At 45.4% G+C, this 19,778-nt stretch overlaps 1 protein-coding gene across 3 annotated transcripts in view; it reads right to left on the reverse strand.

The window, feature by feature from the left end:
* The window catches only part of ATRN (attractin), a 337,196-nt gene that overhangs the window by 279,166 nt on the left and 38,252 nt on the right, over positions 1 to 19,778 (reverse strand). For all 3 annotated transcript variants that reach the window (XM_040335496.1, XM_040335495.1, XM_040335497.1), the window contains exon 2: positions 1,166 to 1,249. In XM_040335496.1, coding sequence (XP_040191430.1) covers positions 1,166 to 1,249 — 84 coding nt within the window. The remainder of the gene's footprint in view (positions 1 to 1,165; positions 1,250 to 19,778) is intronic.

Below are 19,778 nucleotides of genomic sequence, written 5' to 3' on the forward strand. Positions count from 1 at the left end.
ACATAGGCAGACCGTCGTTCTGTCATTCATCAGAAAGATTGTGGGTGGTCCCACCATGCCTCTGGAGGAAAATGTTTTTCTGACTGCTTTAATTTAAAAGATAAAGTTTTTAACTATGCGCACTTGCGCAGTAATCGTGATGCATCGCGGAATTGAATTGTGATACCAGTGAAGATGCGCACCCCTAGTATTTAATCACTGCAGTGTTTATTTTTTGCGAAATGAACGATTCAAGTCCGAAAATGTTGAAAAAACAAAAAAATTCATATAGTTTATTATGAAATGTTGCAAACAGGTAATTTTTCTCCTTCACTGATGAGGTGGCACCGATAGGCTAAGGTGACAATGAAGGGGCACTGGTGGGCACTGTAAGGACTGCACTGATAATCAGTGCCGTGATTATCAGTGTACATGTCCCTTTTAGAGAAGCCAGTCATTGGCTCTTTTCTTCTCTCCTCATGCTGTCAGCATTAGGAAAGTAGTGTCGATAACCAGCTTCTGTTTACATCCGTGATCAGCTGTGATTGGATACAGCTGGTCACATGGTAAAGAGTCGCCGATTGGCTCTATACCTCAATCTGTGATCAGCAGAGTTCTTTGCCACTGATGGCAGAGTGTGCCGCCCACGACCCGCAGCAGGCACAATCACAGGAGGCTGTCATAGGACTGCCCCCTAGAGCTAGCCGGCCACACTGTGGCCATCACTTGGCTATAGCGTGGTTAGCAAGTGGTTAGGGAACTTACTTTTTCCCACAAAAACCGACTAATTACAATGAGCAAAAGCATTTTTTTTTTTTTTTTTTTTTTGCTTCTTTTAAACCACCCTCAAAACTGCCTAATAAATAAATAAATATTCTTCTCAGGTTTCCAAAGACTGCATAATAAGATATGATTTACTTCTATTACGCCTTGTGGCTCAGCAAAGGCCAGTCTCCATTCTCCCATCCATATTGTATTTAAGACTACAGATGAGACTCCAGCCACAGATAAATTTCTCTCCGTCTATTCAGAGCACACATTCTCCTTGTAATGAATACTGATCAGAGAGCTGACACACTGGAACGTGGCATCTGAGTGACGGGGATGGCAGCGGGTGGCCAGTAAGAGGGGAAGCAGCAATTGTCAGGTGAATGAATGAAAAATGTTAAGACTGTGTGACCATTACCTTCCTTCTATCAGCCAGGTGCACTTTGTTTTATATTTATAATTCCCGGGTCCGTCTGTCACAAAACCGCTCGGTCCCGTTAACCTGGAAACAAAGAAGGAAAAAAAAAAGGTTAGGCGTCGGCAACAAATCTTCAGTCCCAATCTGATCTGTGGTTGGTCAGATCCACAAAGTCACCTGGAATCCTGACCTGTGTTCTGTCCTACTAGGAGACCACCATCCAATGTCACTATACACAAACCCACAAAATACAAACACACTATAAAACTTAATGGGCAATGCACACATACTCAGGTCCGCTATAGAAGAAGTAATCTGGATGGGCCGTACAACCAATATCTTGCTGGATCAGAGGCAGCTAAGTATTAGGCTAGCAGAGGAGGCTCATCAAAGGGGTGAGTCAAATACAAGTTTACCTGAACTGTACAATTAAAAGTAAAAATGCAGTTTAAAAAAATAATTAATAAAAAAAAAAAATAGGTAATTTTAAGTGGAGTTCCAGCAGCTAAAAAAAAAATTAAAAGCCAGCAGCTACAAATACTGTAGCTGCTGACTTTTAATATAAGAACACGTGCCTGTCCATTGTTATTTTTTGTTGTCATTATTGTTTTGTTGTTTTTTTTTTTTTTTTTTTTTTTGAGTCCATCTACTTATCTTGTACTGGAATAGTCCTTCTGCCAGTTTCTCTTTTCTTTGGGTTCTCTTGGGTTTTGGGGTCCCTTGAGCCCTACCTCTATTCAATTAAGTCTAGGATTAACCCTATAATGTGCATTTTATCAAAGAGGCTAACAATTAAATTCTGTCCATTGATCCCGCAATATCAGCCCCTCTAAGCCGATTCGGTCAGCAGCTCTGGGTGTCGGCATTGCAACTGAGGGGAACCGGCAGTGAAGCCTTCACAGACGGTTTCCTACTGCGCTTTAATGGTCCCGTCTTCTGGGACACACGGGTCCCAGAAGTCAGCGGGGGACGTACCTCGAGGCAGCAATATAGAACAGAAGTCCACCAGGAAAGAACAATTTCATTATTCCAGTCATTCTATACTTCTGATTAGGGTTGTCCCGATACCACTTTTTTAGGACAGAGTACAAGTACCGATACTTTTTTTTTTTAAATGCAGCCTTGTGTCCCCAAACAGCCTTGTGTCCCCCAAAGAGAAAGCCAAGCCCCCCCGCCATCTAGTTGATTAGCGCTCGGGGAACATAACAGCTTTCATTTGAATAGCTGTGTGTTCCCCGCCACGCCTCGTCATGTATAGACACTCCCCCTTGCTCAGGCACTTTGATAGACAGATCACCCGTCCAATCCTGGGACGGGTGATATGTCTATCAAAGTGCCCGGACAAGGGGGGGGGGGGGGCTATACATGACGAGGCGTGGCAAATGAAAGCGGTTATGTTCCCCGAGCGCTAATCAACTAGATGTCGGCAGCGGCGGGGGACTTGGCTTTCACTTTGGGGACTAGGTGGCAGCGGGTCTCCTCTCCTCCATACCCAAGGACTGTTCTGCTCCGCCCCTCTCCACCCGCTCTTGGGGGGGGGGTATCGGGGGAAGCATCGAGAGCATTTGCGCGAGTACAAGTACTCGCACAAATGCTCAGTATCGGTCCCGATACCGATACTAGTATCGGGACAACCCTGCGTATGATGGTACCAATGAAAACAGACAACTAAAGTCATACAGGAGGATTATTAAAGCGGAAATTTTGCCCATAACGTGATAAAAAATAATGTTCTTTAGCAAGGAACATACATTCCACATTATTAATTATTCTACCAAAATGAGTGTGTGCTGTAACTTGCCTCCAGCTTTGCACCTGTTTCTTCTTGCTGGAGGCTGCCATTTTGCTGAAGCCCAGAGCCCATGAACAGCAGTAAATCATAAAGCAGAACTAAACCCATCTGTTTAAAGGCTAAAAAAAAGTTACATTCCTAGAATGGCAGTATTGCGAACTGTCACATTTGCTTGTGTCCTCAACCAATCTGTCAAGCCATCAAATGTCTGGCATCATAAATGTTCACATGTGCCGCACTATGGCAGGTGCGGATCAAACAGAAGCAGCTTCCTTGGCTGTAAAGTATAGGAGAGTTTAAATCCGCTTGAAAGCCACTTTCACACCGAGGTGCTGGGCACGTTGACAGTAAAGCAGCGCTAGTTTTAGCGTTGCTTTACCGCCGTTTTAGCTGTGCCTTTCGGCCCCTAGCAGGAAGTTTTTAACCCACGCTGGTGGCCAAAAAGCAGTAAAAACAAAAAAAAAAACAAAACTAGTGGGTTCTGAGAGAAGTTTTAAAAACTCTCCAACGCTGATAAACGCCCAAAAACGCGTCTCACCAGTGTTTTTGGACGTTTTTGATCCATTGAAAAAAAAAACAAACACACTAAAAACCGCTAATAAATGCCATTGCAAAAAAGTTTTTATTAAGTTATTTTAACGTCAAATGTACATGAGGCCCAAGTGATCTAGCAGGACTTCATTTTTTTGACTAAAGCTCCACTCCAAGATGTAATTAAACCCAAATAGTTTTTTTGAGTCGAGGTTCACACTTTAGTGGTGGAGGAAACGCTGCGGTCCGCATGTGAATTGCACAGGAATGAGGTGCGGTTCCTGTGCGATTCACATGGGTTCATATAGTGGGAACTGTTTCTTAATATAGTAAAACTGTATTATTACATTACATTCAAATTGCCTAAATCATTATCACATTGGAAGTGGTTGTAAACCCTGCTTGGTCATTTTTACCTACAGGTAAGCCCATAATAAGGCCTATAAGAAGACATACTTGTAGGTAAAATGAATATCTCCTAAAATGTGCACCGTTTAGGAGATATTTGCCTTGCATGTAGCCAGTGACATCCCTGGCACGTGCGCTCTGAATGTCGGGCATACCTTGCCGACACTCAGTGACAACCCCGAAGAAAAAGGGGGGGGGGGACAGGACAGGTCAGCTCTCTCAGCGGTGACTTTACAGGACTGGAGAGTGTCGTTCTAAGGCATTTCATAACATACTAGTATGCAATGCATACTAGCACATTATGCCATTGCCTTGCAGGTTTTTTTTTTTTTAACATCTGTGGATTAATAAAGAGCAGAGATCCTCAAACTACGGCCCTCCAGCTGTTGCGGAACCACACATCACATGAGGCATTGTAAACCTCTGACATTCACAGACATGACTAGGCATGATGGGAATTGTAGTTCCTGAACAACTGGAGGGCCGTAGTTTGAAGATCCCTGATATAGAGTATTAAAGACCTGGTTGATCCTGCAATTGGAATCCCTTTGTCTGTGTCACCGGTGCAGCACGGGATCCTATGGCTTTCCCGTTGCCATCAATACTGGGCACGCTCTGCTTTTAGTGAACAAGCAAGCGATTCTCTTCCTAGGTTTTCTGTCACTAGACGCCCCACATGACCCTCGAGTCACCTTTCAGTTCTATTAGACAAGCCCCTCCCTTTCTCCTCCTCCATGTATGCAGGTAGTGAATGTCAAAGTAAAACTCTGCCTACCCATACACAAAATACTACTGAAAACTGAGCAAATAATGCATTTTACATACTTTAAAAACACTGTAGTGAGATTTACGAATTGTCTATATATATATATATATATATATATATTTATTTAAATGTCACGTGACCGTTACAGCGCCAATCAGCACAATGTGGTTGGGAACAAAGAGGGAAAAGGTCACATAAGCGCCATAAAAGGTCAATAAATATATAAGTGTATAGCATACACACACACACACACACACACACACACACACACACATACATACATACATACATATATATATATATATGTATGTAAGGAGTGGGACTTTACGTGAGACCATGACTCAAGGGTACATGGGTCTCCATCCCTAATGTATGGTGGAAAAGTGAAAATGGGGTAAAAGACACCCATAAATGGTGGGACTTTGTATGAAACAGCACATTGGGGTACGTTGAATCAAATAACAATAAAAGTTTATTAACATATAATAGAGCATAGTGCAATCATGGTAACCATAGACAATTCATGTATAGTACAAAAAATAGAAAAGCACATGATTGGTAATCATATACTTGAAATATCACATGATTGGTAATCACATAATACAATTGGTAATATAATAGAACATTGTTATACATGATAAAACATGGCCTAGCAATTGACTCAGGGATAAAATAGTAACATGATGATTGGTATACTTATTGGATGATTCAAACAGAATAAAACCCATGGTATGTACAAGACTACTGTGACATGACGTCAACATAACAGGGGGGGTGCTCTTTGCGTTTCGTGGACTCAATCCACTCATCAGGAGCGACTATACGTGGTAATACCTAAAATGGATAGAAAATTGATTGGTAATCAATGGTACTTGATTAGCACAAGGAAGGAGAGAACTATAGAACTAAAGTCTAAACACTCTTACCTATGGGTAGAATCAGTAGTATATATATCATGGTATGAAATATAAGCAGCAATGGGGGGTAGTGGAAAGCACCCCCACAGGAGTTGAGGTGATGACCATATAGCGACAGAGAGGCCATTGCTGCTTATATTTCATACCATGATATATATACTACTGATTCTACCCATAGGTAAGAGTGCTTAGACTTTAGTTCTATAGTTCTCTCCTTCCTTCCTTGTGCCAATCAATTACCATTGATTACCAATCAATTTTCTATCCATTTTAGGTATTACCACGTATAGTCGCTCCTGAGGAGTGGATTGAGTCCACGAAACACGTAGAGCCCCCCCCCTGTTATGTTGATGTCATGTCACAGTAGTCATGCACATACCATGGGTTTTATTCTGTTTGAATCATCCAATAAGTATACCAATCATCATGTTGTTACTATTTTATACCAGAGTCAATTGCTGGGCCATGTTTTATCATGTATAACAATGTTCTATTATATTACCAATTGTATTATGTGATTACCAATCATGTGATATTTCAAGTATATGATTACCAATCATGTGCTTTTCTATTCTTTGTACTATACATGAATTGTCTATGGTTACCATGATTGCACTATGCTCCATTATATGTTAATAAACTTGTATTGTTATTTGATTCAACGTACCCCAATGTGCTGTTTCATACAAAGTCCCACCATTTATGGGTGTCTTTTACCCCATTTTCACTTTTCCACTAAGCGCCATAAAAGTTATTTAAAAAGAAAAAGGTATTTTGACCATTTATTTTTGTAAATAAGTAGGACACAAGGATTATGTATATAAGAATCTATAATTAATGACAAATGGTCGTTTGTGAATTATCACTTTAACACCTCAAAAAATGGTTATGCAAAAAACTGAAGTGTTATATTTACTGCTAGGATCACAAGATCATTCTGAAGATAGGACGTCGTATCTAAATCTCCAAAAAATTAACCCTTTCCATTCCAAGCAAATACTCTTAAAAAAATCGATAAGAGTTAAAGCAGCAGACCCCCACCTGGCACAGCTAGATCCCATTGGGGGTGCTGGGTGCAAAAGGGGACTCCCCTGGATCGCCCTGATCTCACGCGAGTAAGATTTATTCTTTTGGTCTCCTTAAAGGGGTTGTAAAGGAAACATTTTTTTCCCTAAATAGCCTCCTTTACCTTAGTGCAGTCCTCCTTCACTTACCTCATCCTTCCATTTTGCTTTTAAATCTCCTTATTTCTTCTGAGAAATCCTCACTTTCTGTTCTTCTGTCTGTAACTCCACACAGTAATGCGAGGCTTTCTTCCTGGTGTGGAGACAGCCTCTTGAGGGGGGAGGGGGCGAGCAGGAGTGTCAGGACACCCACTAACACACAGCTTCTTTCTCTATCTGCAAAGTAGAGAGTGTCCCGACTCCTGCTCGCCCCTCCCCCCTCAAGAGTAGGGGTCTCAAGCTGGTGGCCTTCCAGCTGTTGCAAAACTACAAGTCCCATGAGGCATTGCAAGGCTGACGGTTACAAGCATGACTCCCTCAGGCAGAGGCATGATGGGACTTGTAGTTTTGCAACAGCTGGAGGGCCACCAGCTTGAGACCCCTGCTCTTAAGACAGGTGACATTACTGAGAATGCAGTGTATCCACTCACTAGAGACCGGTGACATCACTGAGAATGTAACCTATCCATTCGCTAGAGTCCAGTTCTATCACTGAGATTGCAGCCTATTCATCCACTAAAGACCAGTGACATCCCTGAGAGTAACCTATCTATTCACTAGAGACTTATGACATCAGAGAATGCAGCCTATTAATTCCCTAGAGCAGTGGTTCTCAACCTGGGGGTCGAATGATGATTTGCCAGGGGTCACCAAATCCTGGGCTGTTCCTGAAGCCTGCACCGCTCTCTCCCAGACTTTTTGCGGCTGTCTCTGGAGCCTGCAGCCGCCCAATCAGCCTCTTCACAGCCACCCATTGAGTTCATGGCAAGAATGGGGGGCAGACACTAGAGGTCAGCTGACTGGTGAGGAATGTGAAGTGGGAGGGGCTGGATGAGACCCCATCTCCTGATTTCAGCATAGGTGTCACTGCTACGAGACACAGCAAAACCGGAGACACAGTGAGTAGCGCTACCTGTTATAATAGTTGCCATTAAAAGTCCCCACTATATTTCTCAGATCAGCAGATGACCATCAAGAGCACCTAAGTTGGCTGATCAGAACACTCCCCAATGCACCCAACCGCTACCAACAAGGAGTAAGAGAAGGAATAGAGAATACATGGAAGGGAGAGGAAAGAGGGGGAGGTACAAAGAAAAAGGGAGAGAAAGAATAAGAGAGAACAAGAAAGACGCCTAAGGGGAGGGATGGGGGAAAAAAACAAGAAATTAGGATAAAGAGAGAAAAAAAGGGAAAGGAAGGCGAACAAAGAGTGGAACATCCTACAACGTACCATAGGGATTTAATACGGTACAAGTGGAAGGGACTCAGGGAGCGCTAAATGTCTGTGGGTTAGGGGCGAAAATTACTTGTCTTGAATGGGAGCTGACAACCCAGGCTATGAAAATAATTTTACTGTTAGGGGTCCCCACAACTTGGGAAATTTTATCAAGGGGTCACGGCACTAATAGGTTGAGAACCACTGCCCTAGAGACTAGTGACATCACGATAAATGCAGCCTCTTCAATTACAGGAGACCAGTGACATCACTAAGAATGCAGCCTATCCAATTACAGCAGATTCGCGAGTTTGCATACAGCGTTGTCCGACGTTTTTGAACTTCGTCGTTTTTATTTTAGCCAATAGGAAAAATGCTCATCTCTTTCATCACTTGTTGCTATGTTTGTAGATTTTTTTTATCTTCTTCCTGGGTGAATATTCTATTTCACAGAACAGATTAAAGCGACAAAACGCCCGTAGAAACGCTCGTTGTCGCGCTAGATGCTTGAATCGAGCGTTTCCATTAGTTTCTATGGGAATACAAACGTTCAAAAACGTCCAAATCAGCCCGATTGGCGCGACAAAAAGGGTCCAGAACGTGTTTGAGCTTCAGGCGTTTTGGAGTGGCGATGTGAACCATCTCCATAGAGAATAATGTATTTTTTCCCTTTAAGCGTTTTATAGCTTCAGGCTACAAAACGCTCAGGTGTGAATGCAGCCTTAGAATGCAGCCTGTCCAATTACAGGAGACCAGTGACATCACTAAGAATGCAGCCTGTCCAATTACAGGGGAAAAAAAGGGACATCGGTGAGAATGAGACCTTCCATTCACTTGATACAAGTTATTTTTTATAAGTGGATGTCCAGGCTACAATTAACCTTCAAACTGCTCCAACCCTCCTATACTAACTACCCTGTAGAAGATGGTGGTACTTACCTATTCTCGGGGCGCTCCAGTCATGCGATCGACCCCTGCCTCAAGAAGGCCAGTTTGAGACCCCTGCTCTAGGGCATAGATAGGCTGTATTCAAGGTGATGTCACTGGTCTCAAGTAATTGGATAGGCTGCATGCTCAGTGACATCACTGGTCTCCTGTAATTGGATAGGCTACATGCTCAGTGACATCACTGATGCACTTAGTTATATCACTAAGCAGCACAGTGGTGTAGTGGTTAGCACTTTAACCTAGCAGCACTAGGGTTGTTGGTTCAAATCCCAACCATGGCACTACCTGCCTGGAGTTGGCATGTTCTCCCTGTGCCTTAAATTGTAAGCTTCACTAATGTGAATGTACTATATATATATATATATATATAGCAATGTACATGTAAAGCGATGTGTATATTGAAAGCGCTATAAAAGTACCTGTAATAAAATGTAATAAAATAAATCCCAAGTGAACATTTTAGAATGCATTCTCAGTGAAGTCTGATCTGTATGGGTTGAATTTGTACTTACCTATTCTCGGGGCGCTCCAGTCATGCGATCGACCCCTGCCTCAAGAAGGCCAGTTTGAGACCCCTGCTCTAGGGCATAGATAGGCTGTATTCAAGGTGATGTCACTGGTCTCAAGTAATTGGATAGGCTGCATGCTCAGTGACATCACTGGTCTCCTGTAATTGGATAAGCTACATGCTCAGTGACATCACTGGTCTCCTGTAATTGGATAGGCTACATGCTCAGTGACATCACTGGTCTCCTGTAATTGGATAGGCTACATGCTCAGTGACATCACTGGTCTCCTGTAATTGGATAGGCTACATGCTCAGTGACATCACTGGTCTCCTGTAATTGGATAGGCTACATGCTCAGTGACATCACTGGTCTCCTGTAATTGGATAGGCTGCATGCTCAGTGACATCACTGGTCTCCTGTAATTGGATAGGCTACATGCTCAGTGACATCACTGGTCTCCTGTAATTGGATAGGCTACATGCTCAGTGACATCACTGGTCTCCTGTAATTGGATAGGCTGCATGCTCAGTGACATCACTGATCTCCTGTAATAGGATAGGCTGCATTCTCAGTGATGTCAAAGGCCTCTAGCGAATGGAAATGATGCACTTAGTTATATCACTAAGCAGCACAGTGGTGTAGTGGTTAGCACTTTAACCTAGCAGCACTAGGGTTGTTGGTTCAAATCCCAACCATGGCACTACCTGCCTGGAGTTGGCATGTTCTCCCTGTGCCTTAAATTGTAAGCTTCACTAATGTGAATGTACTATATATATATATATATAGCAATGTACATGTAAAGCGATGTGTATATTGAAAGCGCTATAAAAGTACCTGTAATAAAATGTAATAAAATAAATCCCAAGTGAACATTTTAGAATGCATTCTCAGTGAAGTCTGATCTGTATGGGTTGAATTTGCTGTATTATTAGGGATGTCACTGGTCTGTACTGCTTGGATCGGCTGCATTCTCAATGGCAGATACTTTACGTGGCTTACAATTTAGTTTAAAGCGGAGGTTCCGCGTGTTCTGCATTATTTTGAAAATCTGCAATGCTAGCCGCTCGTACGTCCGTCTGTGCCGTTTTCGTCAAAAAGAATAAGTTATAAATAGTCCTGTGCTTTTCCATCTTGCTTGTGGGCATTGTAAAGCCCACAAGCAAACACTTCCTGGATTCCCGCGTCACGTGACACTCGAGCTAGCGCGAGAATACACGCCTAGCTATTTCGGATGGTCTCCTGTGAGTGTTGAAACGTCACTCCCAGGAGACCTTGCGCACAGCTCCCATTACGCCTCGAGTCGTCGGGGAAAAGGAGCGACACGCCCACTCCCCGCAGGGAAGAAGACCCGGAAGTGAGGCAGAATACAGGTAAGGGTACAGATATCTTGAAAAAAATGACAACGCTACAGGCATTTATTAAGGCTGCAGAAATGATAGATAGAAAGTTCCGTTTGAGGGTGAACCTCCGCTTTAATAAGGTGACAAAAGTAGAGTAGTGAGCAGGTATTGCTCGAGGGCTACATTAAAATACTAACACAAATGGAGCAAAATTATGAGCTTAGTGAAAGTTCTGTGTAATGAATTAAAATTAATGGGAACACACCCCATGATGGAAGTTCCCGCAGGAAAGAAATTCCCTTCAAGACAAAAAAAAAAAAATATTCTATTATGTAAAACCATAAGAAGCTTATAAATCGGAAATAAATGTCTCAAAATTAAACAGTGAAACATAAGTCAATTAAAAGTAAAACAAAAAAGTCACAAAGATAAAGAAATGGAAGTACAAATTAAGAGTCAACATTGTGAAACGAAACGAACGATCATCTAACCCCCTTGAATTAAATTGTGTTTCAACTGTACCGTGCGCCTTTATTTTGTAAAATGCTGGGCAAACACTAGCGATATACGAATCCTGTATAATAATAATTATTATAAATACAGTGCTCGTATTGTGAAACGCTTGTTAACCACGTTACTCGCAATCCAAGGTTCCACTGTAGATGGCTCACTGACCCACTCCAGCAGACAATAAGATCGGCCATACACAGTTTGAATCTCGGCCGTTAATGGGAAGGCTGAATGTACCAAGATGATCAAGCAACTTGGGTACAACCAGCTTGCAATTATTGATGTCGGCTGCTATTAGACAATGGCCTGGCAGGAGGGATTCCCACATCAGCACTGTCTGTGTTTATGGGGGTATCAAACTTTTATCCTGCAACCCGTGGTTTCAGGAAAGAAATTCGCTCCGCGTATGGCCAGAATAGGACAGAAGCATCATTACTCTGCTTAGACCAATCTCTCCTCCTATGAGCCAGCTTCCAGCCTTTCAGATTTATTATTATACAGGATTTATATAGTGCCAACAGTTTACACATCGCTTTACAACTTGAGGAGGGATGGTACAAACACAATACACTTTAATACAGTAGGAATCAGAGGGCCCTGCCCCTTAGATTTTAACAGGCATTAAGCCAAGTGTGTTTGCTGCTACCACAGATAAAAAAAAAAAAAGGTTGTATGAATCACCCAAAAGGAAGGAAGTGTAATTTAAATTTGCTTTAGGGAAGAAATTGATTTAGAAATAGTTATATTAACTGTATAACGCAGCATTCCTCAACTTGAAGGTCAGCCTTTAGGCATGTATTGTAAACCCACTTAAGGACCGGACCAATATGCAGCTAAATGACCCAAGGGGTTTTTACAATTCGGCACTGCGTCGCTTTAACAGACAATTGCGCGGTCGTGCGACGTGGCTCCCAAACAAAATTGGAGTCCTTTTTTCCCCACAAATAGAGCTTTCTTTTGGTGGTATTTGATCACCTCTGCGGTTTTTATTTTTTGCGCTATAAACAAAAATAGAGCGACAATTTTGAAAAAAATGCAATATTTTTTATTTTTTGCTATAATAAATATCCCCCGAAAACATATCTAAAAAAAAAATTTCCTCAGTTTAGACTTATACGTATTCTTCTACATATTTTTGGTAAAAAAAAAAATCGCAATAAGCGTTTATCGATTGGTTTGCGCAAAATTTATAGCGCTTACAAAATAGGGGATAGTTGTATTGCATTTTTATTAATTTTATTTTAACAGTAAAAGCATTTTTATTAATTAATTTTTTTTTACTACTAATGGCGGCGATCAGCGATTTTTTTCGTGACTGCGACATTATGGCGGACACTTCGGACAATTTTGACACATTTTTGGGACCATTGTCATTTTCACAGCAAAAAATTCATTTAAATTGCATTTTTTATTGTGAAAATGACAGTTGCAGTTTGGGAGTTAACCACAGGGGGCGCTGTAGGAGTTAGTGTTCACCTAGTGTGTGTTTACAACTGTAGGGGGGTGTGGCTGTAGGACTGATGTGATCGATCGAGTCGCCCTATAAAAGGGATCACTCGATCGATACGCCGCCACAGTGAAGCACGGGGAAGCCATGTTTACATACAACTCTCCCCGTTCTTCAGCTCCGGGGATCGATCGCGACGGAGCGGCTATAAACGAATAGACGCGCCCTCGTCCCAGATCGCTCCCCGAGGGGGGGGTCCCGATCGAACCCCCGACCCACGTCTAGGCAGGCACGTACAGGTACGTACAGGTACGTTGATGTGCCTGCTCGTGCCATTCTGCCGACGTATATCTACATGAGGCGGTCGGGAAGTAGATACACTAACTCAAAGCACTCTGTAAAATTAAGATAGAAATGCTTTAATTATGTAACCTGTTCCTACATACTGAACGATTGTAATCTCATCCCTAAAACTTATCTGACCACAAAACAGAAATGGTTTAACTACTTTAGTCCCGGGCCATAGTAAAAAGACGGCCTCCAGGTGGCTCTATAAATCCGAGAGGCCGTCTTTTTACGGGCTCGCGTCCTCCGGCCACTGGGGGGCGCGCGCGTCCCAGAGATGCACAGGGACACAGCATCGGTCACCTCCCCCTTCCCCACAGTAAGAATCACTCCCAGGATACACATTTAACCCCTTCCTCACCCCCTAGTGTTAACCCCTTCCCTGCCAGTCACATTTATACAGTAAACAATGCATTTTTATAGCACTGTTCGCTGTATTAATGTGAATGGTCCCAAAAATGTGTCAAAAGTGTCCGACGCAATATCGCAGTCCTGACAAAATTCGCAGATCGCCGTATTACTAGTAAAAAAAAAAAAAATGTCAGAATTCTTTCCCCTATTTTGTAGCCACTATAACTTTTGCACAAACCAATCACTATACGCTTATTGCGTTTTTTTTTTTTTACCAAAAATCTGTAGAATACGTATTGACCTAAACTGAGAAAATTATTATTATTTTTTTTTAAATGGGATATTTATTATAGCAAAAAGTAAAAAAGTGTTTTTTTTTTTCAAAATTGTCGCTCTTTTTTGTTTATAGCGCAAAAAATAAAAACCGCAGAGGTGATCAAATACCACCAAAAGAAAGCTCTATTTGTGGGGGAAAAAAAATGTGTTTGGGAGGCACGTCGCACGACCGTGCAATTTTAATTTAAAGCGGCGCAGTGCTGAAAGCTGAAATTTCGCCTGGGCAGGAAGGGGGTATATGTGCCCAGTAAGCAAGTGGTTAAACTAAAAACTCAGAATGAACTGGCTGCATGTAAACTGCTGAACATTGATCTATCATCAAATGGTTTCATAACATCTCAATGTACTTTGGAAAACACAGGAATATCTCAGGACGAATGAAAGTGTAATTCAGTTCTGACATACAGTATACCACAAATAAAAGGATGCCAGCTGGCACATTAACATTCGCTCTTAAACGGTCAGCGGACGTTACCCGCTAAGGTTGCAGAGAGGTAATGACAAGTTAGTGATTACAGTAGTAAGGTAACTGAAGCTGTAACAGCCAAAGGAAACATAACCCTCATCCACACAAGAGGCATTTAACATTGTAATGGGATGGGGTCACGTGGTCCCCCAGGCTACCCAATGATTTAATGCACAATGCTGTCTGCATATAGAAAAGCTCCTACAGCTATGTACTCAATATGGACTGTATATGAAGGGAACTTGTCACCATACTAGGAAATACAATGTTCTATGAAGGTGCTACAATAGCCACTCAAACTTTTTACCACAAAGGAACCCTTCAAATATTTGGAACCCCTACTGTTAGTCCGGCCATAGACCAAGCTAATTTTTTTTCCTGCAACCAGATAGTATTGACAGGGAAATCCCTCCCGCCGAGCAAAGCCGTCCCTGCTGGGAGAACACAGTAATTATTGCTAGCGATAAATTGCATATAAAATCTGGCAGGCTGGCATGTGTAGCATTCAGCCTGCTCCTACAGAAGGGGGGGGGGGGAGAGAGAGAGAGAGAGAGAGAGAGAGAGAGAGAGAGAGAGAGAGAGAGAGAGGGAGGGAGAGGGAGAGGGAGGGGGAGGGGGAGCTCCGCTTTAAGTTAGACTTTATTTTTTTATTACATTTTTTTAACACAACACATGCTTGGGAAAAATAGGGCCCCCATTGTTAGTGACAGTAATAGCAACTCCCAGCACTGGCATCTGTGGATCCCACAGTAACCCCCCCAGCATTGGCGTCTCTGGATCCCACAGTAACCCCCCCAGCATTGGCGTCTGTGGATCCCACAATAACCCCCCAGCATTGGCGTCTGTGGATCCCACAATAACCCCCCAGCATTGGCGTCTGTGAATCCCACAATAACCCCCCCCAGCATTGGCGTCTGTGGATCCCACAATAACCCCCCAGCATTGGCGTCTGTGGATCCCACAATAACCCCCCAGCATTGGCGTCTGTGGATCCCACAATAACCCCCCCAGCATTGGCGTCTGTGGATCCCACAATAACCCCCCAGCATTGGCGTCTGTGGATCCCACAATAACCCCCCCAGCATTGGCGTCTGTGGAGTCCACAGTAGAGGTCGACCGATATATCGGTCGGCCGATATATCGGCCGATATTTGGCCGTTTTTAAGAAATCGGCATCGGCCGATTATTGTAAAAAAATCGGCCGATTTTCGGCTGCCGCGCTAAACCCCGCTCCACGAGAAATGAATCCTTCAGCCACGCTGCTGGTAGCCTGCGCGCCGGCCCCTCCCCCCCTACCTCGACGGGCTGTAGCAGAAAGCAAACTTGTCACAAGCCCGAGCAGCTGCAGTAGTTGCTTGTCTGCGCGAAGAGATCACAAAAGCTTCCTGCATGCTGGGACGGTGGCGGGATTACTGAACATGGGCTCTAGGCTACGGCCCATGTTCAGTAATTCCGCCACCGTCCCAGTTTGCTTTCTGCTACAGCCCGTCGAGGTGGGGGGGGGCGGGGCCGGCGCGCAGGCTACCAGCAGCGTGGCTGAAGGATTCATTTCTCGTGCTGCTGGAGACTGGGGTAATGTACAGTATTCCTATCATCTCTGATAGGTGCCTCGGCTCTCTAGTGATTGTACTCCAACTCACGTGGGAGCTCACAGGTGTCATCCAATGGACAGTGCTGGAGGGGACAGTGTGTACACACTCATTTTATATATATCCATCCCCACCCACGGCCAGCTCCATCCATCCACCCCCCTCTACAAAGCATCTCCCACCCACGGCCAGCTCCATCCATCCATCCCCCTTCACAATACATCCCCCACCCACGGCCAGCTGCATCCATCCATCTTCACAATACATCCCCCACCCACGGCCAGCTCCATCCATCCATCCCCCTTCACAATGCATCCCCCACCCACGGCCAGCTGCATCCATCCATCCCCCTTCACAATGCATCCCCCACCCACGGCCAGCTTCATCCATCCACCCCCCTCTACAATGCATCCCCCACCCACGGCCAGCTCCATCCATCCACCCCCCTCTACAATGCATCCCCCAGGCACAGCCAGCACCATCTTTCCCCCTCCACAACGCATCTCCCACCCACGCCCAGCACCATCCATCCTCCTCCACAATGCATCCCAATCCAAAAATCGGCCCAAAATATCGGCCGCAAAAATCGGCCTCATATATCGGCCATCGGCTGCCCCGATTTCTAAATATCGGCATCGGCCAGAGAAAAACCCATATCGGTCGACCTCTAGTCCACAGTAACCCCCCAGCATTGGCGTCTGTGGATCCCACAATAACCCCCCCAGCATTGGCGTCTGTGGATCCCACAATAACCCCCCAGCATTGGCGTCTGTGGAGTCCACAATAACCCCCCAGCATTGGTGTCTGTGGAGACCACAATAACCCCCCAGCATTGGTGTCTGTGGAGACCACAATAACCCCCCAGAATTGGTGCCTGTGGATCCCACAATATCCCCCCAGCATTGGTGTCTGTGGATCCCACAATATCCCCCCAGCATTGGCTTCTGTGGAGTCCACAATAATCCCCCAGCATTGGTGTCTGTGGATCCCACAATAACCCCCCAGCATTGGTGTCTGTGGAGTCCACAATAACCCCCCAGCATTGGTGTCTGTGGAGTCCACAGTAACCCCCCAGCATTGGTGTCTGTGGAGTCCACAGTAACCCCCCAGCATTGGTGTCTGTGGAGTCCACAGTAACCCCCCAGCATTGGCGTCTGTGGAGTCCACAATAACCCCCCCAGCATTGGCGTCTGTGGATCCCACAATAACCCCCCAGCATTGGCGTCTGTGGAGTCCACAGTAACCCCCCAGCATTGGAGTCTGGGGATCCCACAATAACCCCCCAGAATTGGTGCCTGTGGATCCCACAATATCCCCCCAGCATTGGCGTCTGTGGAGTCCACAATAACCCCCCCAGCATTGGCGTCTGTGGAGTCCACAATAACCCCCCCAGCATTGGCGTCTGTGGAGTCCACAATAACCCCCCCAGCATTGGCGTCTGTGGAGTCCACAATAACCCCCCCAGCATTGGCGTCTGTGGAGTCCACAATAACCCCCCAGCATTGGTGCCTGTGGATCCCACAATATCCCCCCAGCATTGGTGTCTGTGGAGTCCACAATAACCCCCCAGCATTGGTGTCTGTGGAGTCCACAATAACCCCCCAGCATTGGTGTCTGTGGATCCCGCAATAACCCCCCAGCATTGGTGTCTGTGGATCCCGCAATAACCCCCCAGCATTGGTGTCTGTGGAGTCCACAATAACCCCCCAGCATTGGTGTCTGTGGAGTCCACAATAACCCCCCAGCATTGGTGTCTGTGGAGTCCACAATAACCCCCCAGCATTGGTGTCTGGAGTCCACAATAACCCCCCAGCATTGGTGTCTGTGGAGTCCACAATAACCCCCCAGCATTGGTGTCTGTGGAGTCCACAATAACCCCCCAGCATTGGTGTCTGTGGAGTCCACAATAACCCCCCAGCATTGGTGTCTGTGGAGTCCACAATAACCCTCCAGCATTGGTGTCTGTGGAGACCACAATAACCCCCCAGCATTGGTGCCTGTGGATCCCGCAATAACCCCCCCAGCATTGGTGTCTGTGGAGTCCACAATAACCCCCCAGCATTGGTGTCTGTGGAGACCACAATAACCCCCCCAGCATTGGTGTCTGTGGAGTCCACAATAACCCCCCAGCATTGGTGTCTGTGGAGTCCACAATAACCCCCCAGCATTGGTGCCTGTGGAGTCCACAATAACCCCCCCAGCATTGGTGTCTGTGGAGACCACAATAACCCCCCCCCCCCAGCATTGGTGTCTGTGGAGTCCACAATAACCCCCCAGCATTGGTGCCTGTGGATCCCACAGTAACCCCCCAGCATTGGTGTCTGTGGAGTCCACAATAACCCCCCAGCATTGGTGTCTGTGGAGTCCACAATAACCCCCCAGCATTGGTGTCTGTGGAGTCCACAATAACCCCCCAGCACTGGTGTCTGTGGAGTCCACAATAACCCCCCAGCACTGGTGTCTGTGGAGTCCACAATAACCCCCCAGCACTGGTGTCTGTGGAGACCACAATAACCCCCCAGCATTGGTGTCTGTGGATCCCGCAATAACCCCCCAGCATTGGTGTCTGTGGAGTCCACAATAACCCCCCAGCATTGGTGTCTGTGGAGTCCACAATAACCCCCCAGCATTGGTGTCTGTGGAGTCCACAATAACCCCCCAGCATTGGTGTCTGTGGAGTCCACAATAACCCCCCAGCATTGGTGTCTGTGGAGTCCACAATAACCCCCCAGCATTGGTGTCTGTGGAGTCCACAATAACCCCCCAGCATTGGTGTCTGTGGAGTCCACAATAACCCTCCAGCATTGGTGTCTGTGGAGACCACAATAGCCCCCCAGCATTGGTGCCTGTGGATCCCGCAATAACCCCCCCAGCATTGGTGTCTGTGGAGTCCACAATAACCCCCCAGCATTGGTGTCTGTGGAGACCACAATAACCCCCCCAGCATTGGTGTCTGTGGAGTCCACAATAACCCCCCAGCATTGGTGTCTGTGGAGTCCACAATAACCCCCCAGCATTGGTGCCTGTGGAGTCCACAATAACCCCCCCAGCATTGGTGTCTGTGGAGACCACAATAACCCCCCCCCCCAGCATTGGTGTCTGTGGAGTCCACAATAACCCCCCAGCATTGGTGCCTGTGGATCCCACAGTAACCCCCCAGCATTGGTGTCTGTGGAGTCCACAATAACCCCCCAGCATTGGTGTCTGTGGAGTCCACAATAACCCCCCAGCATTGGTGTCTGTGGAGTCCACAATAACCCCCCAGCACTGGTGTCTGTGGAGTCCACAATAACCCCCCAGCACTGGTGTCTGTGGAGTCCACAATAACCCCCCAGCATTGGTGTCTGTGGAGTCCACAATAACCCCCCAGCACTGGTGTCTGTGGATCCCACAATAACCCCCCAGCATTGGTGCCTGTGGAGTCCACAATAACCCTGGATTCCATAGTAACCCCCAGGCATTGGTGTCAGTGGTTGAGTTTTTTGACCAGTCTTCACGTTGATAGAAAAGGCCTATGGCTATAGCATTTACATTAAACATTTTTTACAAATAGTCCACCGCATTTTGAACAGACCACAACACAATGTCACTATATAGGAATAAGTTTAATAAGTTAAATCAGATGGAACATTTAACTCAATAACAGTGAAGAACAGGGAGTTGCTTGACATGCCGGTCACAGATAAAATAAGGCAAACATATAGAGCTACACAAACAAACCGCAAATTACAAGCTTTAGTCCCGGTTCACATCAGTGCACTGTGTGAGATCGCATGTGATTCGCACCGCACTGCAAATCACATGTGATGTCCGTGCGATGCGATTTCAGCCATACAGATAGTATAGCCGATATCGCATTCGGACCAAACTCGCACAGGACCCTTTTGTGGTCCGCACAGGAATCGGATTGCATGGGCGT

The sequence above is a fragment of the Rana temporaria genome, chromosome 1, assembly GCF_905171775.1.
Source record: "Rana temporaria chromosome 1, aRanTem1.1, whole genome shotgun sequence".
NCBI lineage: Eukaryota > Metazoa > Chordata > Amphibia > Anura > Ranidae > Rana > Rana temporaria.